The sequence below is a fragment of the Emys orbicularis genome, chromosome 10 (assembly GCF_028017835.1).
Source record: "Emys orbicularis isolate rEmyOrb1 chromosome 10, rEmyOrb1.hap1, whole genome shotgun sequence".
NCBI lineage: Eukaryota > Metazoa > Chordata > Testudines > Emydidae > Emys > Emys orbicularis.
Genome location: NC_088692.1, coordinates 78,787,816 through 78,813,219, shown reverse-complemented (window position 1 = coordinate 78,813,219; position 25,404 = coordinate 78,787,816). Strand labels below are relative to the sequence as shown.

General features: G+C 47.9%; 1 protein-coding gene across 1 annotated transcript in view; it reads left to right on the top strand.

The window, feature by feature from the left end:
* Positions 1-9,202: 9,202 nt before the first annotated feature.
* Positions 9,203-25,404, top strand: part of FAM174B (family with sequence similarity 174 member B) — a 32,904-nt gene continuing 16,702 nt past the window's right edge. The window contains exon 1 of the mRNA XM_065411503.1: positions 9,203-9,498. Coding sequence (XP_065267575.1) covers positions 9,203-9,498 — 296 coding nt within the window. The remainder of the gene's footprint in view (positions 9,499-25,404) is intronic.

The following is a 25,404-nucleotide window of genomic DNA, read 5'->3' as shown; positions in this document are numbered from 1 at the left end:
ACAAATAAGCGATGGCCACGTTAACACCACCCTATACCGAAAACCCACCGACTGCTATGCCTACCTTCATGCCTCCAGCTTCCACCCCGGACACACCACACGATCCATCGTCTACAGCCAAGCACTGAGGTACAACCGCATCTGCTCCAACCCCTCAGACAGAGACCAACACCTACAAGATTTTCACCAAGCATTCTCAAAACTACGATACCCACACAAGGAAATAAAGAAACAAATCAACAGAGCCAGACGTGTACCCAGAAGCCTCCTGCTACAAGACAGGCCCAAAAAAGAAACCAACAGAACTCCACTGGCCATCACCTACAGTCCTCAGGTTAAACCTCTCCAACGCATCATCAGTGATCTACAACCCATCCTGGACAATGATCCCGCACTTTCACAGACCTTGGGAGGCAGGCCAGTCCTCGCCCACAGACAACCCGCCAACCTTAAGCATATTCTCACCAGCAACCACGCACCGCACCATAACAACTCTAACTCAGGAACCAACCCATGCAACAAACCTCGATGCCAACTCTGCCCACATATCTACACCAGCAACACCATCACAGGACCTAACCAGATCAGCTACAACATCACCGGCTCATTCACCTGCACGTCCACCAATGTTATATATGCCATCATGTGCCAGCAATGCCCCTCTGCTATGTACATTGGCCAAACTGGACAGTCATACGCAAGAGGATAAATGGACACAAGTCAGATATCAGGAATGGCAATATACAAAAACCTGTAGGAGAACACTTCAACCTCCCTGGCCACACAATAACAGATGTAAAGGTAGCCATCTTACAGCAAAAAAACTTCAGGACCAGACTCCAAAGAGAAACTGCTGAGCTCCAGTTCATTTGCAAATTTGACACCATCAGATCAGGATTAAACAAAGACTGTGAATGGCTATCCAACTACAGAAGCAGTTTCTCCTCCCTTGATGTTCACACCTCAACTGCTAGCAGAGCACCTCACCCTCCCTGATTGAACTAACCTCGTTATCTCCATACTGATTTATACCTGTCTCTGGAGATTTCCATTACTTGCATCTGAAGAAGTGAGGTTCTTACCCACGAAAGCTTATGCTCCCAATACTTCTGTTAGTCTTAAAGGTGCCACAGGACCCGCTGTTGCTTTTTACAGATTCAGACTAACACGGCTACCCTTCTGATACTTGACTCTTAGTTGAAGATCGTGCTGTATGTAATTGGAAAGAGGATTAATCTCTAAATTTGCAATATGGTCTCTGATCTGGCCTGTGAACTTAGTGTCCTGACAATTTTACCATCTTTGATATGCTCATTCCTTGGATTTGTACCTCTGCTAGCAATGTGGAGTTTGATCAGGTCCTCATTTAACAAAGCTGGTCTTCCCATAGCTCTATTGCATTTTACTGCCTGGTGCACTGGAAGACCGGTCTTTGAACAGATGTCTTCTTTTGTAAGGGCTTCACTGCACTTCTGCATTGATTTCCGTTTGCCGCACAGAAATAAGTACTTGTTGAACAACAGTGGACTTGTTTTCCCCACTTTGAGAAGGGGGATGATAATGGTGCCCTAGTTCACAATGGGCTTCTGAGGATTGATTAGTTAAGGTCTGCAAAGCCTTTTGAACGTGAAAAGTGCTTCCACCCCACAAGAACCAAATCCTCCAACCAGCCTCCATCTCAACTAGCTGTTCAGGGCACTGGGCTGGTGTGCAGGAGGAGGGCTGAGAGGGAGAAGTCTACCCACAGAACATGGTGCTCCACGGCTGAAGTAGCACTGTGGGGATCCACCCTGCCATGACTCTGGGATTCAGCCAGCTGTGGATCCTCTGTCCCTTCTCTACAGAGCCCCCTCCAAATCCTGCCCCCTCTGGGCAGCAGCATTGTCGCAGTGGTGCTGCCAGGGAGCCATCGGAGGGCCTAGAGCAGTGGGCAGGATTAGCTCTGTGTATCTCAAACAACGTTGCTTTTTCTGTACAGGATGTGCCAACTTTCCATCAATATGGAAATCTCCCGTTCTCAGAAGTGATCCCATATGTAATTATGTTATCATTATTTAACTTCTTTCAATAGCCTCAGAGTGTGTGTGGTGCTTTACAGAAGGCATGAGAGCTAGGTTTTCAAATGATGCGGAACAGGTGTAAGCTGGTAGAACAGCTCAGCAGGGAGGGGAAAACCCCCCTATAATCAGCAAGGCCTTTTCCTCACAGGTTAGTGTTTATAACAAGAAAGTAAAGTAAGCTATCCTCAGAAAGGAAACCAGGAACTTTCCATATGGTCTGATGAGTATAGAGACCTCCCTTCCTAATAGCATTTTTCCCTTCTGTCTTCAAAGCAGCCAGTTTATAACCCTTCCCCTCAGCACCTGTAAGGGTGAAATTAAACTGGGATTAACCCCTTGTTCACTGAAGACAAGGTAGGGGTCCTGTGCCCTGTTAGAACAGGGAAAGCCATGTATTAGTTAAAATTCAAAAGAAGAAACAATTTGCCTATTCTCCTCTTTGATGAGCTGAGCCCAGAAGCACTACTGAGCTGTAGACAGATTCTTCAGACAAGATGTTTATTTCAGAAGGGCTCAGACTCCCACTGGCTCTTATTTATTTCTGTTCCCCTCAGAACAGACCATGTGACGTCATTGATGGCAATTGCGAAATCACAAATTCCAGAACAGGAACCAGGAACACTTTCCAAATTAGGCGAATGGTATTTGAAATAGCAGCAAATCAGCCATGAGAAAAAAACCTTGGAAACCGCATAAAATAAATGAGGGAGCTTTCCAAAGCTGTCCTGTATTAATGATTCTTCATTTCAAATGCACTTACCCCCAAATTGCCCAGCATCCCGCAAATAAAGAGCTAGGATTGCAGAGCCAATTCAAAATTCCGGTACCGTATTTTCAGTTTGTTTATATGGCACCGATCTATAAAGATTTGCGAGGCAGTTTATAATACAATACAGTTTTAAAAGAGTTATTACATTCAGAACATGAAATAATCAATAAAAGGCCTTTTGAAATAAAAGCACTTTCCCCCCAGTTGCTGATCTGTAGGAGGGGAAAGGGAAAGGGTATAAAAAGGCAAGTGCTTTCCCAGCAAAGGACCATCAGCTCATTTCCCTTAGATAAGGAAGCTGATTATTAGGGGGACATGAACGAGATCATTGGAAGGACAAAGGTAAAATGGAGTTAACTACATTCCGCAAATGGATAAAAACTTCATTGTCTTCATTCTACAACACAGTCCCACATCAATCACGTCAGCACGTCCCAACAACAAAAAATTACTTCATAAAACTACAAAAAGCAAACAAGGAGAATCTCAAGCTACATCATTTCCATGCTGCCTGCAATACATTTAACACTGCACACATTAAATGTAGTTAGTTCCTCCTAACAGAGGAACTAAGGGTTACATTGTGTGTTAATCCGCCCTACTGGCTTTGAACCTCAGGTTTTAGGAGATGGAAACATCTGGCAGAGGAACAGTAAAAGAAATGAAAATTAAACAATAGCAGCAAAAGACAAACAGGGGAACAGGTGACAGAGGCACTGTCAATATCATGGGACAGATCCTGGATCTCCAGGTGGCTGCTTTATCGTTCTCAGATAGCAGAAAACAGGAGGTGACAGCACAAGACTGGATGATACAGAGGAACCTAGATCGCTGCCCTAGCACAAATCCTGTAGCAAATCTGCAGAAGAATATTTCAGGAATAAACCTGCTTCAATTGCAATTGGTTTGTAAGCAATTTTGTAACTTTTTATATTCTTTAATCTTAGGTTTTCTATTAAATTTGTTTTTACAAAACCTAAATTGCCGCGGACAGTGCCCCTTTAAAGTCCTGCACCAGGATAGCGTATCAATAGAAGACTGAAATGGAGTCTTATGGAGTAAGGATTTATGTACAATGCTACCCTGTCCCTGTGGTCTAGAGATGTTTCCCCGGCCCACCCTGCCTTACTCCACCTAAAAGCAGGACTGACTGTGGTTCAGTATGGTTAACCTTTCCCTTCAAAGCTATTCACATAAGCCAGAAACAATGGGGATAAGTTCAGTGTGACGCATCCACTGGTCCCATCATTTCTCCCACTCCTTTGTCTGAGTGTTGTGTGCTTAGGCCCCAATCCTGCCCCTGACTCGGCCTGGGCACAGGGATCCACGTCTATGGAATCATTACAGGATCAAGGCCTGAGTTTATGAGCACTTACGAGCAGGAACTCGTCAAATTAGGTTTGTAAAACACCAAGCACAATTTTAGGCGGTGAATAAACAAGGTCTATTAGCGTGGATTCTTCAGGACAGGGCCTGTCTCTTACTGTGTGTATGTCCAGTGCCCAGCACTACTGGCCTCTGATCTCAGCTGTATAATGAATAATATACAAATAGTCAACAACGATTTTTTAAAAGGCCTTTACTACCTAACCCCTGGGTAATGCTTTTATTGGCTTGTTTTATTGAATGATGCTGTTGTTTGGGATGGTGACAGTCCCCCTCTTACCTCTTTGTCCTTCCCCAAAAGCCCAGGGTGGCAGTGACCCACCCTCTGCTGAGAACCATTGGATACAGCTTCTTGAAGAGTCCACCAGGAAGAGTCAGCTGAAGGAGAACAACGTGACATACTCCTGTTCCTCTAGAGGAGCATGGTACTTTCAGAACCCAGGCGTAGAGCGGCAGCTGTTGCATAAAGAACAGGGTGTGTGGCTGGACAGTTTAAGTGAACAGCATTGAAACGTTAATGTAACAATGTCATGGGGCAGTTTGCTCTGACAGAACCCAGCTAACGTAGTAGGGGATAGGGTCACTTCTTTTTTATTAGATACAGTTTGGTGCTCCGCATCCTGACACAAACTAGAGGCTGTCACACTGGAAACCCCCATGTCCCTTACTCCTGCCTGTGGAGGAGCACTGCATTTCGTGAAAAACAACAGTGTCAGACAAAGGGAAATCTGAGGTGGGGCAGCAGCTGGCACGCTTTCACAGAGCAGGCTGGGGCCAGCCCTGGGGTCACTGTTTACAAACGATAAATCCTGCAAAGGCTGCTCACACAAACATTTCGGAAAAGTCTGCATCACCATTTTGACCTCCTGTCCAGCTGTTTGGGTTTTTTGTGTGCTACATAGAGACAAACCGGGGCCCCACATCAGAAACTGAGAAATTGTTACAAAGGCAACTAGCGAGAAGCAGATGGAACAATGACCATTTCAGACAATTCAGGGGCCTTTTGCCCATTACATACGTCAGTACTTCCTCATCCTGCAGAAATTCCCATAAAAACACAATGTGGCTTTATTATAGAGTGGGTGGCATTTGATACAGCATCCTGATTGGCTGGAAAGGTCTATAAAAACAGGCATTATTTCACTGCTGTGTCTCAGCTTCTCCCCTGTGGGATACTGCAGAGGGCTAAAAATCAGTATCTCTGTTTGGCACAGTGCTGTGACATCCACTTTTAAATACTACCCTGACACACTAACCTTAGACAGTTGTCACGGCATCATAAAGCCTAATAGGAAAAGTCTCTTTTCTTCATTTCAATGACAGCTCCCTCCCTCCTTCCCAAATATAGGCACTACCCTCCAGTGTTAAAAATCCAAATGACCCCACGCTAGTGCAGGACAATTAGAGGAAGGTGAAAGCCCCCCATAAAGCCCTCGCCAAGTGTGCAATATTGTACCATTAATATGAGGAATTCTCCCCTTCCCCCCAACACTAGCTGATTGCCAGTTTGTGCTTAAATAAGAAGAGGGAGAGTTGATGTATCTTTTGTTTTGGCTAATATAATTGTTAGTCTGTTGGGTACAGGAATTAATTCAGGGAAGTACTATGCCATGTGTTATGCAGGGGCTCAGCCTAGATCAGTGGTTCCCAAACTTGTTCCGCCGCTCGTGCACGGAAAGCCCCTGGCGGGCCAGGCCAGTTTGTTTACCTGCCACGTCCGCAGGTTCCGCCGATCGCGGCTCCCAGTGGCCGCGGTTCGCTGCTCGAGGCCAATGGGAGCTGCTGGAAGTGGCGAACAGTACGTCCCTCGGCCCGCACCGCTTCCAGCAGCTCCCATTGGCCTGGAGTAGCGAACCGCCTAGATGATCACAATTGTCCCTTTTGATTTTATAATCTAGGAACCGGAAAGTGAAATTGACTAGTCATGTCTCAGGCATTCCCGACTGTGAGCTGCTCAGTTCATCCTGTTTATTCTGTCTGGTTTAGTCAATGGGACTACTCACATGCTTGAAATTAAGCACATGTGCAATTATTTGTAGAATCAGGGCCTCAGACTGTAAGCTCCTTGGAGCAGGAACTCTCTGGATCTATAGATGTCAGTGCTTAACAAATAGTAATGCTAGAAACTAACTATAAACCAAAGTGAAACCAACTGCCCATTGTAATTGTTCAAGCCCTAAGTAAACAACAGCGTGGTTAATGAAAAGCAAATGTATAGGTCTAAAATTCTTCCAGTTTTAATGAGCTAAAGTGTTGATACTAATAACACAAGATTTTAAAGTATATAGTAAAGTTTATACCATGATAATGCCCATTTAAATTGGGTACCTCATCTTATATTTGGACAGCTGTTGCATGCTGTATTTAAAAACAATTGTTTGTCAGAAAGTAGTAGAGAAATAAGGGGTAGATGAGTTTTAAGTAACACAATGGGCCACACTGACCCTGTTTTACTTCGTGAATAAATGGGCATAACAGGGATAAAGTTAGTCCAATCTGTTTTCAGGACAGTGACTCTAAGGGAAAACAAAGCAAAACAAGATAATTGACCGCCCCGCCCCCCAAACATATGACATGTACAGAAAATGAAGAATGGTTTCTAAACAGGATGTTTTTCGATGTGGCCCAAGCTTTTAGGAAATCTGCCCAGCTGCTGTGAATGGTGAATCACAAAACATTTGAAATAATAATGATAACAGAAACAATTTCAAGGGCTAGCTCCAGCACCCACATAGAGCCCCATGAAGTACATGGGTGCTGTGGTCTGTCTGCACAGAACCATTTGCAGGATCGAGCCCCATGATTCCGAATGAGAAGATGTGACTTTAAAAAACCCTACACATGCATGTACCGGTAGATGTTTGAAAATCATCTTCTCCCTCATTTACTTGCAATGGCATGAACTGCACATGTTGCTGAGGAAGTACAAGCATTCTGAACTCCACACTTAGCAAGTAATGGTTCCCAGGTATGTATTTGTACTAGTCATTACTCACTATCACAGCCTTTAACCCACTAAACCTTGCCAGGCAGGAAGTGCTTTTGGCACTCTCTAAACAATTAAGCACGTGAGTAACTTTACTCTCATAAGCAGGTCTAGATGGTTCAATAGGCCAGCTCAGGTGAGGGAAGTCAGTCAAAGGGCTGCTGAGGTGGGTTCCAGCCCATCTGCTGGGCTCCTAGCAGGCACCTCTCATATTTCTTGGCAGGCCATTAGAATTATTATCCTTTTCATTTTCACCTCCTTCCTGCAAGCAGCTGTTCTCCTCTCCATGGCTGTTAGGGGTGTAAGCAAGTAGACAGGGCAGACTCCCACAGTATCTTCCCCCAACTATACGCAGGGATGCTGGAACAATTTTTATAGTGGGGGTGCTGAGAGCCACTGAACCAAACTGTAAATCCTGTATATAATGGAAATCACTTGATGTCAGGGGGTGCTGCAGCACCCCCAGCACCATAATTCCAGCACCTATAACTATACTTCATTAGTCTTTTCTCCCTTTGAGAGAGACAGAGCGGGAATTGGAAGAGCAACTGGAAAGGAGAAAATGGGAGGGAGTCTCAGCCAGTCCAGCGGCTTCTGCAACAATATCCCGTGAACCCCCTGCCAACCTTGGAATTGAGGCTATGAAAAGGAGAACCTGGGGGGGGGGCAGCAAGAGGACAAAGGTATTTGGGGGCTAAGGAGGTACACAAGAGAGCTCAAAGGGGCATGGGGTGTACAGGACAGGAAAGATCTGTGTGGCAGTGTGTACTATTTCTTTAAAACTGTACCAGGAGGCCAAGCAAGTGGGCTGGGGGAGACTCTAAGCAGCTCTGCAGAGGCTGGGTAGTTTAAGGATAATTCTATTCTTAACTCTAAATTCCTTGTTCAGTGTTAGAAAAAAGTGGCTGTCTCTGGGATGTGTTACTATTGGCATGTGGCAGGATGCCAGGAGCTGACCTAGCATCAATAAGAGGAAAACTCTTCCCCTGGGAGAGAAGGGAAAGTCTGCCTTCTGTGTGATAGGTGTTACTCAGTAGGGGCCTGATTTATAATCATGGAATCATAGAATATTAGGGTTGGAAGGGACCTCAGGAGGTCATCTAGTCCAACCCCCTTCTCAAAGCAGGACCAACCCCAACTAAATCATCCCAGCCAGGGCTTTGTCAAGCCTGACCTTAAAAACCTCTAAGGAAGGAGATTCCACCACCTCCCTAGTAACTCATTCCAGTGCTTCACCACCCTCCTAGTGAAAAAGTTTTCCCTACTATCCAACCTAAACCTCCTGCAACTTGAGACCATTACTCCTTGTTCTGTCAGGAGCCCCTGTATCTATTGTTTTAGCTTTGGAAGGTGCTGGGATAACACAAGCACATTATATAGGGTTGCCAACCTTCCAGGATTGTGCTGGAATCTCCAGGAATGAAAGATTAATCTTTAATGGAAGATTATGTCATGTCATGAAACCTCCAGAAATACATCCAACCAAAATTGGCACCCCTAACTTTATACCAAATGCCCCTGTAGCCTGGTGGTGGGGCAGGCCTGAGCGTGGGGCTCCCTGCAGCTCTGGGGGTTGAGGGCACGCTACAGCTCATGGGGGTGGGTTTGAGGGGTCAGTCTGCAGTTTGGCTGGGAGCTGTGGAACTGGGGGGGGATCAGGGGTCCCTCCCAGGGCTGTGTCTCTGCTGGGGGGGGGGTAGGCCCGCACGGGGGTCCCCCGGAAGGCTGGTTCTCCCCCACCCCATGGGCTGTATAGCGCGACCCCTTTCCCCCAGGCCCTGTGAGTGTAGGAGGCCCCGCCCCACCCGCAGGTCCGGCAGCAGGAGGCAGGGCTGGGGCTGGCCGTGCTGGGAGGGGGGCGGGCGGCTCAGGGCGGGGGTGGAGACGGGTCCCACGTGGGGCGGGCCCGGCCGGGAGGCGGCGCCGCGCCGGGGAGCTGCTCCTTGCGCCTAGGGCCGGGCGCGGTGTCGCAGGCGGAGTAGAGCCCGGAGTCCGGGCAGGATGCGCCTCGCCGCCCCGCTGCTCCTGCTGCCGGCCCTGCTGCTGCTGCTAGCCGCGCTCCCCGTCCGGGGCCGCCGGGAGCCCCCCGCGCCGGGGCCGCCACTGGCCGCGCAGGGCCCCGCCAACGCCAGCCGGCCGCCGCCGGAGCCTCTGGGCGCCCCCGGGAACCACAGCGGCGCCCAGGTCAGCCTCCTGCCCGCGCTGCTCCGGGACCTGTCCGCGCTCAAGGCCGCAGTGATCGGGGCGTGCGTCCTCAGCGCCGGCCTCATCGGCTGCCTGCTGCTGCGGGTCTGCAGGTACCGGCCGGCGGGGGGCGGGCGCTACCCGGGCAGGCGCGGGAGGGGGGATCCTCGCCGGGGGGCGCTGCCCGCTGTACCCCCAGGTGGGGGGGCTCTCCCCCCATGGAGCCTGAGGGGGACACTGCTCTCCTTACCCCCAGATGGGGGGGCTCTCCCCCCATGGAGCCCGAGGGGGCACTGCTCTCCTTACCCCCAGGTGGGGGGGCTCTCCCCCCATGGAGCCTGAGGGGGCACTGCTCTCTGTACCCCCCAGGTGGGGGGGCTCTCCCCCCATGGAGCATGAGGGGGGCACTGCTCTTCTTACCCCCAGGTAGGGGGGCTCTCCCCCCATGGAGCCTGAGGGGGGCACTGCTCTCTGTACCCCCCAGGTGGGGGGGCTCTCCCCCCATGGAGCCTGAGGGGGGCACTGCTCTCTGTACCCCCCAGGTGGGGGGGCTCTCCCCCCATGGAGCCTGAGGGGGGCACTGCTCTCTGTACCCCCCAGGTGGGGGGGCTCTCCCCCCATGGAGCCCGAGGGGGCACTGCTCTCCTTACCCCCCAGGTGGGGGGCTCTCCCCCCATGGAGCCTGAGGAGGGCACTGCTCTCTGTACCCCCCAGGTGGGGGGGCTCTCCCCCCATGGAGCCTGAGGAGGGCACTGCTCTCTGTACCCCCCAGGTGGGGGGGCTCTCCCCCCATGGAGCCTGAGGAGGGCACTGCTCTCTGTACCCCCCAGGTGGGGGGGCTCTCCCCCCATGGAGCCTGAGGAGGGCACTGCTCTCTGTACCCCCCAGGTGGGAGGGCTCTCCCCCCATGGAGCCTGAGGGGGCACTGCTCTCCTTACCCCCAGGTGGGGGGGCTCTCCCGCCCTGGAGCCCGAGGGGGTCACTGCTCTCTGTACCTCCCAGGTAGGGGGGGCTCTCCCCCCATGGAGCCTGAGGGGGGGCACTTCTCTCTGTATCCCCCAGGTGGGGGGAGGCTCTCTCCCCATGGAGACCAGGGGAGCACTGCTCTCTGTACACCCCCGGTGGGGGGGCTCCTCTCTCTCCCCAGTAGCGCTAACAGAGTGTCTCTCTGCTGATGGTTTCCAGAGGTTTCCTGGGTCTTATATGCACGTGACTAGTAAGGTGAGTCAGTGCTGGGCTGGCATATGCCCTGGAGGCCTTTGATCACAGTAGCACTGTCACCTTTCTAGATTGTGGGCGAGGATCTCTGGGATGTGACCTGAAAAAGTGAGTCCCTGACCAGTCCATGTAGAAGTTAAAGCTCCCATGGCCTTTTCTCTTAGGCCATGACTACCCCGTACAGCGGCGCAGCTGTACCGATATAGTTGCGTCGCTGCATCACATCTGGTGAAGACACTCTGTTGGGAGAGAGCTCTCCTGTTGGCATAAAAAAACCAACCCCTGTGAATGGCAAAAGCTATGTTGGCGGGAGAAGCTCTCCTGCTGCCGTAGCGCTGTGCCCATGAGCACTTATACTGGCGTAACTTATTTTGCTCAGGGGTGGAATAGTCACACTCCTGAGCAACATAAGTTTTGCCAATGTAGGTGGTAATGTAGACATAGCCTAAAGCCAGAAAAGCTGAAGTGCATCTTCCTCTGGAGTAAAGACACCCAGCACAGAGGGGATGGAAGTGGGTGAGAAGGCAAGTTTTGGCCAGCCCGGCCTACTGTATGTAGTTTGTAAAATGTCCTAGATCCGCTGGCCAGAAAGGGGTTGTTAAAATGGAAAATAGAATGCTTATACCTTTGAATTGTTTGTTCCCGGCTCTTTGAAGAGCACTATATATTTGTTCTCAAGGAAGAAGTATTGTTCTGTTTCTTTAGCTAAACCATGAATAAGCGCTCTTGAAATAATTGCCATAATATGAGTGTTTATGTGCTGTAAAGCATAATGTCCAGGCGGGTGGAGCAAAGACTCGAGTTCTGACTTGAAAATAGATTTCCCAATAGTCCTCAATAACCTCTAAGTGTCAACTGCTGCCTTATGGGCCAGGTACAGTACGTCTGGCAAAACTCCCTGCCTTCCACTGCCTGGTATATACCTGGCACCCTGATTTCCTTTGTGATTTTGGTAGACTATTTGAACATCACAGGGTTATGTCATTGTAAGTGCTAGAGTGAAGGAAATGCAGGGAAGCATATAAGGGTATGCAATTGTTTAACTGAGGGTAACTTATTTCATCCAGTGTTCATCAGGAATAAAACCCCTTCATTTATAGCATGTCTGCCTATTTGTGTGTGTGTTGTCCAGTTTTAATGATCAGAGAAGTGACAGGAGACTCTTGTCTATAGGTTTTGAAACTCCAGCCCTTATCGGACTTGATCTCTCACATTTGACTCTATTGACATCCCTTTGTGAACACCGTACTTTGGATAAAACATATTTTTTTATCCATTTGTGTTGTTAGGAAACTGCTATAACTTTGAAAGAGATACTGGAGGTGTCATTAAAAAACCCCAAACTTCCCTGAGTGTGTTTTCCACCCCCATTTTAAAACAAACTCAGCGCAGAAAAATGATGTGCAAACATTACAGAGCAGTAATTTAGGTTGGGAGTAGGTTTCCTCTGGTGCAGCAGGGAGTAGGCTCACTCTGTCAAGTTTTCAAAGGGTGTCTCTTTTGCATGTGTGTGCAGATACCCAACTGGAGTGTACAAATGAGATAAATCTTTGCTTAATGCTGAGGCCAGAGTTCAGCCCTAGGATAAAGCCCAAATAAATGTGCTGGGTTCGGTCTTTGTCCCCAAGAATTAGGATTAAATGGATTTCCGGGCCGTGGAACCACTCTGTGGTTGCTTGTGCAGCTGGGGCGCTAGATTAGCCTTCACTGCTGCATGGTGTGGTTGGACGGACTGGAGGGAATGGGGGATTGGTTAGTGGATCCAGCCCTTTCCCTCCCCCCAAATCCACAGCATGTTGGGTTGGTGGAAGCCTTGGCAGAACACAGCTCTGCAATGTGCAAGAAGTCTGCATCTGCCTGGTGGGATCCTGGCATATTGTTTCTCTCTGCAGCGTAACTCCAGCAAATATATTGCATTCAACCTTGTCCTCTCCTGTAGAAAGTGGGTTGGAACCAGGATGTGCTGAGTAACATTGTAATACTTGAAATCTTTGTATGATTAGAAAGCTGATCTCTCTGTTGGCTTGTTGCTGAGGCAGGAGAAAATAAACTTACCAGTGTCAAACTGAGCCTTTCATATTAGTGTTAATAAATTACTGTTTCTGTGGTGGTAGCAGCTACAGGTCCATTTGTGCTAGGCACTCTGTGTACATACAATAAACGAAAAGTTCTAGTCTCATCTAAGAGTGTTTAGCTCTGGTTTGTTCACTCCTGACTTCATGGTGGAAAACTACAAAGCCTTCAATAGTTAACAGGAATTCTTTCTTACAGGTATGTGCAAAAGAAAACAACCTGCAGGGTTTAGTCATATAACTTGCTCTCTGGAAAGCTGTGGTTGGTTGTTGCTTGTAGAAGGAAGAAGTTGGGCAACAGAGGTAGTTGAACAGGTGTATTTTGTGAATTCTTCCTCCACCTACTCACAAACAGCTCTTCTGCAGTTACGTGGCTGTTCCAGCTAACTGTTATAGTTCTTCCCTGTTTCTGAGGTCTTAATAATCTTAATTTATTAATGCCGATGAGTAGAGTCTACATGAGTACTGTTCTTAAAGGGTTCCCTTCTATAAGAGAACCCTTAGAAACTGAGACATCTCATAAGTCTGTCCCAGTGAACAAACTGCAAAAGATTTGTCAATGCGTGTTAGTGACTAGCACAGTGTAGCAAGATTCAACTTAACATGGTAAGTCATTTGGTTTAGGGGCAAGCAAATAAAACATTGCTTTTTAAAATCATTCTTCTCATCACTATCATCTGCTCATCCAGGCTTGCAAAATTGTTGTGGGTTTATACATCAGAACGGATATTAAGCACTTGGGTGGGTCAGACTAAAGGCAGCATAGTCTACTAGTAAAATCAGTATAAGGTGATCTAAATTCTATATCTAGCTCTTTCACTAACTGGCCTTGGGCAAGTTCAGCCTCCCTGCCTCAGTTTCTCCATATGTAAAAAGAGAAAGCAGGGTTGACATTCTTGATATTTTCCAAGGTAAAAAACAAAGCAGCAGAAAACCCAGCCTTTTGAGTCTTCTCTCTACATCAGGGGTGGGCAAACTTTTTGGCCCGAGGGCCACATCTGGGTATGGAAATTGTATGGCGGGCCATGAATGCTCACGAAATTGGGGGTTGGCGTGAGGGAAGGGGTGAGGGCTCTGGCTGGAGGTGCAGGCTCTGGGGTGGGGCCAGAAATGAGTTGAGGATGCAGGAGGGGTCTCTGGGCTGGTGCAGGGAGGGGGTGAGGGCTCTGGCTGGGGGGTTCTGGTTCTGGGGTGGAGCTGGGGATGAGGGGTTGGGGGTGCAGGAGGGTGCTCTGGGCTGAGATTGAGGGGTTCAGAGGGCAGGAGGGGGATCGGAGCTGGGGAAGGGGGTTGGGGTGCAGGCTCCGGGCGGTGCGTACCTCAAGCAGCTCCCAGAAGCAGCGGCATGTCCCCGCTCCGGCTCCTACGCAGAGGCACAGCCAGGTGACTCTGCACTGCCCTGTCTGCAGGTGCCGCCCCTGCAGCTCCCATTGGCCGCGGTTCCCAGACAATGGGAGTTGTGGGGGTGGCACTTGGGGCGGGGCAGCGTGTGGAGCCCCTTGGCTGCCCCTACGCGTAGGAGCTGGAGTGGGGACATGCCACTGCTTCTGGGAGCTGAGTGGGGCAAGCTCCCGACCCCGTTCCCTGGCCGGAGCTCAAGGGCCATATTAAAATGTCTGGAGGGCCACAGTTTGCCCATCCCTGCTCTACATCCTACAGAAGCCAAAGGGGACACAAGCCCAGTTATTTTAGAAAATTCTTTGCAGTCATCTTTACTGGCAAGCACATGCCAAACTCATTTCATCTGTACACGACTGCTTATAGTTAAAGCACGTTTCATGTATGTGAGAGATTCCTGCTGTTCTTTTAATAAACACAGTGGCTCCTGTCGAAAATGGAGCTTTCGACTTCTCCATGCAGTTGTTTATCTGACACAGCCTCTAGTGTGTAAGCAAAGATTGATCTGAGTTACAAAATAAGACAAGCAAATCAACAAGCATGTTTGTACCATTTCCAGCTTGCAGCTGGCAAAATAGTTTGGAGAGGAGTTCTCATTTCTGTTGCAGAAGAGAGATCCCATTTACTCAAATGAAAAGCCTTTCTTGATCAAAATAAGAGCTTTGTTCACCTCTATTTTCTAAAAAAACCCAAAACAAAGAACCTTGCAGAGACCAGTATTGTAGATTGCTGTTAAGCAGAATTTGTTGAAATCCAATATTTTATTAAACTGTCACTATGAAATTACACTGGTTTGCTGCAAGTAAATTATCCCTTTAGATACGGATTGTTCCGATGACATGAGTTAGCGGGCAGATATTTTATCACAGGCACTGGCTTGTGATACTTGCATCCTTGCTTTCTTTCCAACACACTGTTTTCTTTTATGGGTGCTTTCAAAGATGACCTGTTCTTCTTCCTCCTTAGAAGTGTTCTGATCTGAGTGGACTTGGGGGGGCCCAGTGGAGTAGAGCTTGGCACCGCCATAAGGGATCTGAATTCCAGCTCCCTCTCCCCTGAACTGCTCAAGACTGCGCAGGCTGTGAAAGTAGCATGGTCCACAGTAGCAGGAGGCAACACCTAGTTTGCAATAGCAACCTTTTCTGGCTGACTCAGAGATGCGCCTGGAAAGGATACTCAACCACTTCCAATGGCAGGGGGAATGGAGTATTTTCTCTGCATCACGTGTGTGCTGAGTACCTCCTTCTCTCCCACCCTTAAGCCAAAATATCCTCCACAACTTGCCAAATACTTGCTACTTCAGCGAGTGCTTCTGTCCATGTTTTGATTCTGCCTTTTTGAATCCATATTTTAAAACTCTCTCCCTCCTCTCCATTGATGTCAGTGCAGTTGCTCCAGAGGTGAAATAGGCCCCTCGCTTACTAAGTAAACTATCCGGGTTAACCACACTCAAAAAGGAAATGAGGGGTCAGAAACTTGGTTATCTGTGTTGCTTGATGCGGAAGCCACTGGGACACTAGATAAATCTATCAAGTATTATTATTTTATTTTTTTTAATTAGCAAACTGCAACTGCAGTGTCACCATGGGGCAATAGGTGTTATCAGCTACGGTCAGTAGTGTTTGCAGTGAACTTCTGTAAAGTGTGGAAATGAGTAAGACTCAAGCTGGATGTGAGCACTGTACAAGGTACAGGTCTGCCTGTTGAGAGACACGCTACCCACTTAGGCTACGTCCTCACTACGGGGGTGGGGTGGGGGTCGATTTAAGATTAGCAAATTCAGCTACGCGAATAGCGTAGCTGAATTCGACGTATCGGAGCCGACTTACCCCGCTGTGAGGACGGCGGCAAATCGACCTCCGCGGCTCCCCCGTCGACGGCGCTTACTCCTACCTCCGCTGGTGGAGTACAGGCGTCGATTCGGGGATCGATTGTCGTGTCCCGACGAGACGCGTTAATTCGATCCCCGAGAGATCGATTTCTACCCGCCGATTCAGGCGGGTAGTGTAGACCTGCCCTTAGAGAACAATAATATTTTGACCAAAATTACCTCTGGTCACATCACTGCTGTCTGAGCCTCAGATTTCTCTACCAAATCCCATTCTTTTTAGATGGCTTTCCCTTGGGCCTACCTCTTTAATAGCTACAAAACTGGCTACATTGCTATGCTTTAGGAGAGAGATTTAAGTACATTGACTCATCATCTAGTCATAGGTTACAGGACCTGGTTATCCTACCTTGTTGGGTGGTGCTCTGTACCCCTAAGGCTCACCTACACTAGAAGGCTGAGTTGACTAAGTGTAAATTGTTTTATAACTGGTTACTGTACAATACCAAAAAACCCTTTCTTCAATCCACGGACAGCTAGCTGCCAGCTACTGGAGGGAAATAGATCATTTTGAAAGCAGGTCGGTTAAAAATCAAGGATTTAAAAAAAAAATCATTTTTTATTTAAATACAAGTTTATTCTTTCACAAAAATAACCAACCCCCAATTTGAAATTGACAACCTATGTTAAGGCCTAAACTACTTATAATCTATTAAAATAATTTCAATTAAATAGGTAAAATTAATACACATTTGCTGCTGAACTTTGAAGAAAGTCAGACCACTGAAATGGTGAAAGTCACTGGTTAAACACCTGGAACCAGAGTTTAAAGTGCTAGACCAGCTTTTGACAGCAGTCGCCTCCTCTGCAGAGAAAATATGTTCTTCATTTCAGTTTATTCAACTTCAGTTCAGTTTAATGACTAGTTCAAAGTTAAGAAACCAATTGGGAATTGAAAAAGCAGGAAAGCTTCTTTTCCTCTGCTAATCTAAATATAAACTAGGTGTGAAAAGGTGAGATCTACTAGTTCTAAAACAGTAAAGGGAATAGTGACCAGAAACAATCCGTTCAGTTCACTATCTATGGATAATATTGCCTTTGTTTAATAAATAAGTTAGTTCTAAATACAAAACATGTTTTGATGAACTTCTTGATCTCTTTTTCTTACATAGGCAGCACATTTAAGGCTTTTTAAAATCTGATTTAAAAATGTCATTTTTGTGTATTTTTAACTGAATTTGAATTTCCATCCAAATAGAGCTTGGCACATCACAAGTTTTTTAAAAAAATCAAATAAGAAATGTACCATTTTCTAACATAATAAAAATGTAAACATTAAGAATCTAAATAAATGTAAGTTTAAATGTGTACAGATGTGGTGTATCCTCCTGGTTAGCAAGAAGCAGTCCCAAACTTAGAGTAAAGGCTATATTTAGTTGCAGATCAACATGTTTTACTGGTTAGCAATCAAAGAGAATGAACCTATCTTTAAGAAAACAGCTAAGATGTACAAATGCAAAAAATTCAAATCAGTAATTTAAATCAAGGCTTCCTGCTTGCAGGTTTAAATCATGATGAAAACCGGTGACTTAAATAGCTTTGATTTAAAATCAGTCCACCCTGTTTGATAGACTATTATATGAAAAAGAAAAAAAACCAATAAAAAGCCAAGTATGACCCCTACCGGAAACCCCTCTTCAGATGTGTGTGTTTTATTGGTCAAAGCAGGAGTCTGGGAGCCCTATTTCTGGCTTCCCTGCTCTCTTGCTTTATGAATTTAGGTAAGTCACTTAAATTCTCCAAGCCTCAGTGTCTGTAAAATGGGGATAATAGAAATATTAGTCTCATAAGACCAACTATATTTGGAAGTGCATGTTGGTCCCAGTACTATATACAGTATGCAAATCCAGTCTTATTTTAGTTACTTTCAGGTACTACCTTTTAATTGAATCATGGCAAGATCTCATTCAGATGTTCCTGAAATTTTTCACAACCTTCTTCCCAGCCTCCAAACCTCTTATTAATCGTTAGTGCAGTTGAACAAGATTTAAGTTGAACAAGAGCTTCTGTTCTCTGTGGTTGAGTATGTTCCATCTCAAGAAGCTGGCTGTTAGAAAAATGTGGCGTGTCAGTTCATTACAGCAAAATGAATGCCTGCCTGAAAGCATGCATGAGGATTCATCTTAATGGCTTCTGGTTTAATTTCAGGGTTTAAAATGATCATGTGAGCAAAGAAGCCTGGTTCTATAGAAAATGGTAAAATGTCAGCGGTATTAATGAAGCTCTCATTCAGTGACTTGTTATGAGTCTGGAGTTCTCTTAGGTTTATTATCTGGAATCTTGTAAATGTTGCGGGAGCCAATTATTGCTAAATATGTTGGGCCCAATTCATTCCTGGTAGAACTTAATTGGAGCTTCAACAGGAATGGATTTAATCTATTGTTTTTGGTGGGATTATGAATGAGAAACACGCTTATAGGAACGGATAATTTAATCCCCCCCTCCTACCTTCTCATGTCTGTCTTCAGGAAGTGTTAATGCTGGATTGAAAGCTCTGAGACCGTTCTCTGTGGGGTCAAGAGAAGTGTTACTTCTGAGCATCAGGGTTGTTGACTAAAATAAATTGGAGGCTTAAAGTATATAATGAACTAGTGAGTTGACTAATGCATTTCTCCCACCACATGATCCTTCAGTAAGGAGCATGAAGTGCTACACATGACTAGTGTTTGACCAAAACAGCCCCTGGTCAAAAGACTGACGTGAGTCATAAACTTTCTCCCTCTCTCCTAGCCAACTTTTCATTTGCTATGTTTCAATATTGAACACCCCTTCCCTGAGCTGTACTGAAACGTGCAGGCAGTGCATCCTTGTTCTTGTGGAGTCGAGAGCACTGTCATGGAGGGTGATGTCTTGTGCGTTTAACTTGTAAAGAAATATGATTGCACGGGGATAAGACTGAGATGGTTCAATAACTTAGGAGCTCTAGGAGCTGGATCCTCCTGAGTGGGTCCAGTTGGTCTCGCCATTATTCTCCTTGTTTTAAATACATTTCATGTCCTCTAATCCTGCTCTTGTTAAAGCTAATGAGGCCTGGTCTACACTACGAGTTTAGGTCGACTTTAGCAGCGTTAAATCGAATTAAGCCTGGACACGTTCACACGACGAAGCCCTTTCTTTCGACTTAAAGGGCCCTTTAAACCGGTTTCTTTACTCCACCTCCGACGAGGGGATTAGCGATAAAATCGGCCTTAGCGGGTCGGAATTGGGGTAGTGTGGACGGAATTCGACGTTATTGGCCTCCGGGAGCTATCCCACAGTGCTTCATTGTGACCACTCTGGACAGCACTCTCAACTCAGATGCACTGGCCAGGTAGACAGGAAAAGCCCCGCGAACGTTTGAATTTCATTTCCTGTTTGCTCAGCGTGGAGAGCACAGGTGACCACGCAGAGCTCATCAGCACAGGTAACCGTGATGGAGTCCCAGGATCGCAAAAGAGCTCCAGCATGGACAGAACGGGAGGTACGGGATCTGCTCGCCATATGGGGAGATGAATCAGTGCTAGCTGAACTCCGAAGCAGTAAACGAAATGGCAAAATATTAGAAAAGGTCTCCAAGGCCATGAAGGACAGAGGCCATAACAGGGACGCACAGCAGTGCCGCGTGAAAATTAAGGAGCTAAGGCAAGCCTACCACAAAGCCAGAGAAGCAAATGGAAGGTCCGGGGCAGAGCCGCAAACATGCCGCTTCTACGCGGAGCTGCATGCCATTCTAGGGGGTGCAGCCACCACTACCCCAACCGTGTGCTATGACTCCCTCACTGGAGAAACACACAGGGAAGCGGGTTCGGGGTACGAGGAAGATGAGGATGGAGATAATGTAGATAGCTCACAGCAGCAAGGAAGCGGAGAAACCGGTTTCCCCAACAGCCAGGATATGTTTATCACCCTGGACCTGGAACCAGTAACCCCCGAACTCACCCAAGGCGTGCTCCCATCCCCTGAGGGCACACAGGGGACCTCTGGTGAGTGTACCTTTGTAAATATTACACATGGTTTAAAAGCAAGCATGTTTAATGATTAATTTGCCCTGGCAATCGCGGCCAGTACAGCTACTGGAAAAGTCTGTTAACGTGTATGGGGATGGAGCGGAAATCCTCCAGGGACATCTCCAGAAAACTCTCCTGGATGTACTCCCAAAGCCTTTGCAAAAGGTTTCTGGGGAGGGCTGCCTTATCCCGTCCGCCATGGTAGGACACTTTACCACGCCAGGCCAGTAGCACGTAGTCTGGAATCATTGCATAACAAAGCATGGCAGCGTATGGTCCCGGTGTTTGCTGGCATGCAGACAACATCCATTCCTTATCGCTCTTTGTTATCCTCAGGAGAGTGATATCATTCATGGTCACCTGGTTGAAATGGGGCGATTTTATTAAGGGGATATTCAGAGGTGCCCGTTCCTGCTCTGCTGAACAGAAATATTCCCCGCTGTTAGCCACGCGGTGGGGGGGAGGGGTGAAGTGATCATCCCAGAGAATTGGGTGTGGGGGGGAGGGGAGTTAGTTGGGTTTGTGCTGCATGTTAACCCTGAAACCGCAGCCCCTCCTTTTACATTGCAAACCCATGGTTAAACCCAATTGCAAACCCAAGGTTAAAAAAGCCAAAAGACTGTGTCTTACCATGGCTGCCTGCAAGCCGAAATCTGTGGCCTGGCACCGCGTGAGTGATCTCTCACACCAAACCGGCAGGCCCTCAGTATAAGAGGAAAAATGCGACCTTGTAACGAAAGCACATGTGCTGTGTAATGTGAACAGCAAAATTTAACGTGAAAGAGTGTACCCATTGTTCTCTAAAATGTGTCTTTTTTATCCACCTCTCCCTTCTCCTCCACCAGCTGCAAATGTTTCTCCTTCACAGAGGCTACTGAAGATTAGAAAGAGAAAACGGAGGACGCGGGATGACATGTTCAGAGAGCTCCAGATGTCCTCCCACGCTGACAGAGCACAGCAGAATGCATGGAGGCAGTCAATGACTGATTTCAGAAAAGCACAATATGAACGAGAGGAGAGGTGGCGTGCTGAATCGCGGGATGAACAGAGCAAGTTGCGGGCTGAAGATGATAGGTGGCGTCAGCTTGCAGACAGAAGGCAAGAGTCGATGCTCCGGCTGCTGGAGCATCAAACTGAGATGCTCCAGCGTATGGTTGAGCTGCAGGAAAGGCAGCAGGAGCAGAGACCGCCGCTACAGCCCCTGTGTAACCAACAGCCCTCCTCCCCAAGTTCCATAGCCTCCTCACCCAGACGCCCAAGAACACGGTGGGGGGGCCTCCGGCCACCCAGTCACTCCACCCCAGATGATTGCCCTAGCATCAGAAGGCTGGCCTTCAATAAGAGTTAAAGTTTTAAACTGCAGTGTGTCCTTTTCCTTCCCTCCTCCCCCACCCATCCCGGGCTCCCTTTGCAATTATCCCCCTAGTTGTGTGATGAATTAATAAAGAAAGCATGAATGTGAAGTAACAATGACTTTATTGCCTCTGCAAGCGGTGCTCGGAGGGGAGAGGGGGGTGGTTGGCTTACAGGGAAGTAGAGTGAACCGGGGGGGGGGGGGCGGAGGGTTCATCAAGGAGAAACAAACAGAAGTTTCACACCGTAGCCTGGCCAGTCACAAAACTCGTTTTCAAAGCTTCTCTGATGCGCACCGCGCCCTGCTGTGCTCCTCTAACCGCCCTGGTGTCTGGCTGCGCGTAATCAGCGGCCAGGCGATTTGCCTCAACCTCCCACCCCGCCATAAATGTCTCCCCCTTACTCTCACAGATATTGTGGAGCGCACAGCAAGCAGCAATAACAATGGGGATATTCTTTTCGCTAAGGTCTGAGCGAGTCAGTAAGCTGCGCCAGCGTGCTTTTAAACGTCCAAATGCACTTTCCACCACCATTTGGCACTTGCTCAGCCTGTAGTTGAACAGGTCCTGACTCCTGTCCAGGCTGCCTGTGTACGGCTTCATGAGCCATGGCATTAAGGGGTAGGCTGGGTCCCCAAGGATTACGATAGGCATTTCAACATCCCCAACGGTTATTTTCTGGTCCGGGAAGAAAGTCCCTTCCTCCAGCTTTCGAAACAGAGCAGAGTGCCTGAAGACGCGAGCATCATGTACCTTTCCCGGCCATCCCACGTTTATGTTGGTGAAACGTCCCTTGTGATCCACCAGGGCTTGCAGCAGCATTGAAAAGTACCCCTTGCGGTTTATGTACTCGGTGGCTTGGTGCTCCGGTGCCAAGATAGGGATATGGGTTCCGTCTATGGCCCCACCACAGTTTGGGAATCCCATTGCAGCAAAGCCATCCACTATGGCCTGCACGTTTCCCAGAGTCACTACCCTTGATATCACCAGGTGTTTCATTGCCCTGACAACTTGGATCACAGCAGCCCCCACAGTAGATTTGCCCACTCCAAATTGATTCCCGACTGACCGGTAGCTGTCTGGCGTTGCAAGCTTCCACAGGGCTATCGCCACTCGCTTCTCAACTGTGAGGGCTGCTCTCATCCTGGTATTCTGGCGCTTCAGGGCAGGGGAAAGCAAGTCACAAAGTTCCATGAAAGTGCCCTTACGCATGCGAAAGTTTCGCAGCCACTGGGAATCGTCCCACACCTGCATCACGATGCGGTCCCACCAGTCTGTGCTTGTTTCCCGGGCTCAGAATCGGCGTTCCACGGCATGAACCTGCCCCAGGAACACCATGATTTCCACATTGCTGGGGCCTGTGCCTTGTGAGAGGTCTATGTCCATGTCAATTTCCTCATCACTCTCGTCCCCGTGCTGCAATCGCCTCCTCAGCTGGTCCTGGTTTTGCTTTGGCATGTCCTGGCTCTGCATATACTCCAGGACAATGCGCGTGGTGTTCATAGTGCTCATAATTGCCGCGGTGATCTGAGCGGGCTCCATGATCCCAGTGCTAGCTATGGCGCCTGGTCTGAAAAAAGGCACGAAACTAGTATCTGACGGACCAGGGGAAGGAGGGAGGGAGGGAGGGAGGGGCAAGTGACGACATGGCGTACAGGTACAGGGAATTAAAATCAACAAAGGTGGCTGTGCATCAGGGAGAAACACAAACAACTGTCACACAGAATGGCCCCCCCCCCAAAGATTGAACTCAAAACCCTGGGTTTAGCAGGCCGTTGATTTCACGGAGGGAGGGGGAAGCTAATGAATACAGAACAAATCTATTTTTTACATCTTAAGCTGGCAGCCGACGGTGCAGCATGACTGATAGCCACTGCAGTATGATGACGATGGATACCAGTCGTAATATACCATCTTCTACCAAAAGGCAAGGGGCTGCTGCTGTGTAGCAATGCAGCCCCACGTCTGCCAGCCCCACGTCTGCCAGCACCCAGATCGTCCTCGGCCTCTTCTGGGTGCTTAGCAGAAAATACTGGGCGCTTGGCAGAAAATAGCATACTACGACTGATAGCTATCATCGTCAAGACAGTTCAATAGGACTGAGCATGTCTGCCCAGGTGCCCATGATCGACAGCCACTGCAGTACGATGACGACGGATACCAGTCGTAATATACCATCTTCTACCAAAAGACAAGGGGCTGGTGCAATGCAGCCCTACGGCTGCCAGCCCCACGGCTACCAGTCATGCTGCACCGTCTACCGCCAAAAGGTAGTTAGCTGCTGCTGCTGTGTAGCAATGCAGTCCCACGTCTGCCGACACCCAGATGACATATGGTGACGGTGAGCTGAGCTGAGCGGGCTCCATGCTTGCCGTGGTATGTTGTCTGCACAGGTAACCCAGGTAAAAAGGCGCGAATCTATTGTCTGCCGTTGCTCTGACGGAGGGGGAGGGGCCTGACGACATGTACCCAGAACCCCCCGCGACACTGTTTTGCATCATTCGGGCATTGGGATCTCAACCCAGAATTCCAATGGGCGGCGGAGACTGCGGGAACTGTGGGATAGCTACCCATAGTGCAATGCTCCGGAAGTCGACGCTAGCCTCGGTACTGTGGACGCGGTCCGCCGACTAGAGCACTTAGAGCATTTTATGTGGGGACACACACAATCGGCTGTATACAACCGATTTCTATAAAACCGGCTTCTATAAATTCGACCTAATTTCGTAGTGTAGACATACCCTTAGTTTCTTGTTGGCTTTAACAGGATCAGTAGTGGGCCCAAAATGAGAGGGTACTGGCTACAGCTGTTTGAAGCTTGTGAAGATGCTAGGCAAGCTTCATAGATTGGTAAATGTTAAGACCAGAAGGGAACATTATGGTCATCTAGTCTGACCTCATTCCTAACACAGAACAATGAATTTTGCCCACCCCTCCACAGCTCTGTCAATGCATTTCAGTCTAGATCTGCGGTGGCACCTTCCGTTGTTGTAGTCCTTGGACATCCCCCTGGCTCTGCTGGTGTACCCCTGTTATAACCGGAACACCTGCTATCCCTTGGTATGCCCCCCAGCACCTGCTCAGCTCTGTAGTGAGTGCATCTCCATCCCGAACATTGCATCTTCTGATCAGGCCTGCTAACTTTAGGGGAAGGAGTTTGAGGTGTAGGGACTAAGCATGAAAGCATTAGTCACTTTTAACTTTTCATGGGAAGTCAGATCTCCTGTGCTGAAAGTCTTGTGCATGAATACCCTTTACCACGGGGTCTTTCATGCAAGGGGTATTTGATTTTATCAGTATGCAAGGAGTATGCTCTAATTCAGTGGTTCTTAACCTCTACTGCAGCCTGCACCTCTTTGGCTCTCAAGGGGGAGGGATAGCTCAGTGGTTTGAGCATTGGCCTGCTAAACCCAGGGTTGTGAGCTCAATCCTTGAGGGGGTCATTTAGGAGTCTGGGGCAAAAATCTGTCAGGGACAGTACTTGATCCTGCTGTGAAGGCAGGGGACTGGACTCAATGACCTTTCAAGGTCGCTTCCAGCTCTATGAGATAGGTATATCTCCATATTAAAAAAAACAAAAAAACAAAAAACAAAAAAAAAATGTTCTTGCACCCCTTATCAAAAATCGTTGAAGTAGGTCAGTTCTTTAAACCTAGATACATTTTTTTGTTTGTATATTACAGTAATTGTTAAAAAATGTATAATGTTAATAAATACATAGGTTTGATGAAACAAAGTAGTTGTACTTGCGTGCCTGTGCTTAATTTGTGTTTTCAATGATTTACCTTCTAAAAAAATCTAGCATGTCTCACACCCTCAGAAAGGACATCTCGCACCCCCGGGGGATGCGTGCACCCCAGGTTAAGAACCACTGCTCTAATTGCTGCCCCTAACATTCTTTCTTGTTAATCCCCCAAACACATTTGTTTTATTAAACTAAGCCATGGCCTGTTCTCACCCATGAGCCCTTAACATGTTCTGACCCATTGGAACAGGTCTCCAAAGGTTGTGAAATGTTAACATTCCCTAGTTCCTGTCTTGTGCTACTGTGCTCATACATATAGTTGATATGTGGTATCTTGTCCCACCCAGTGTGTAGTGTTTG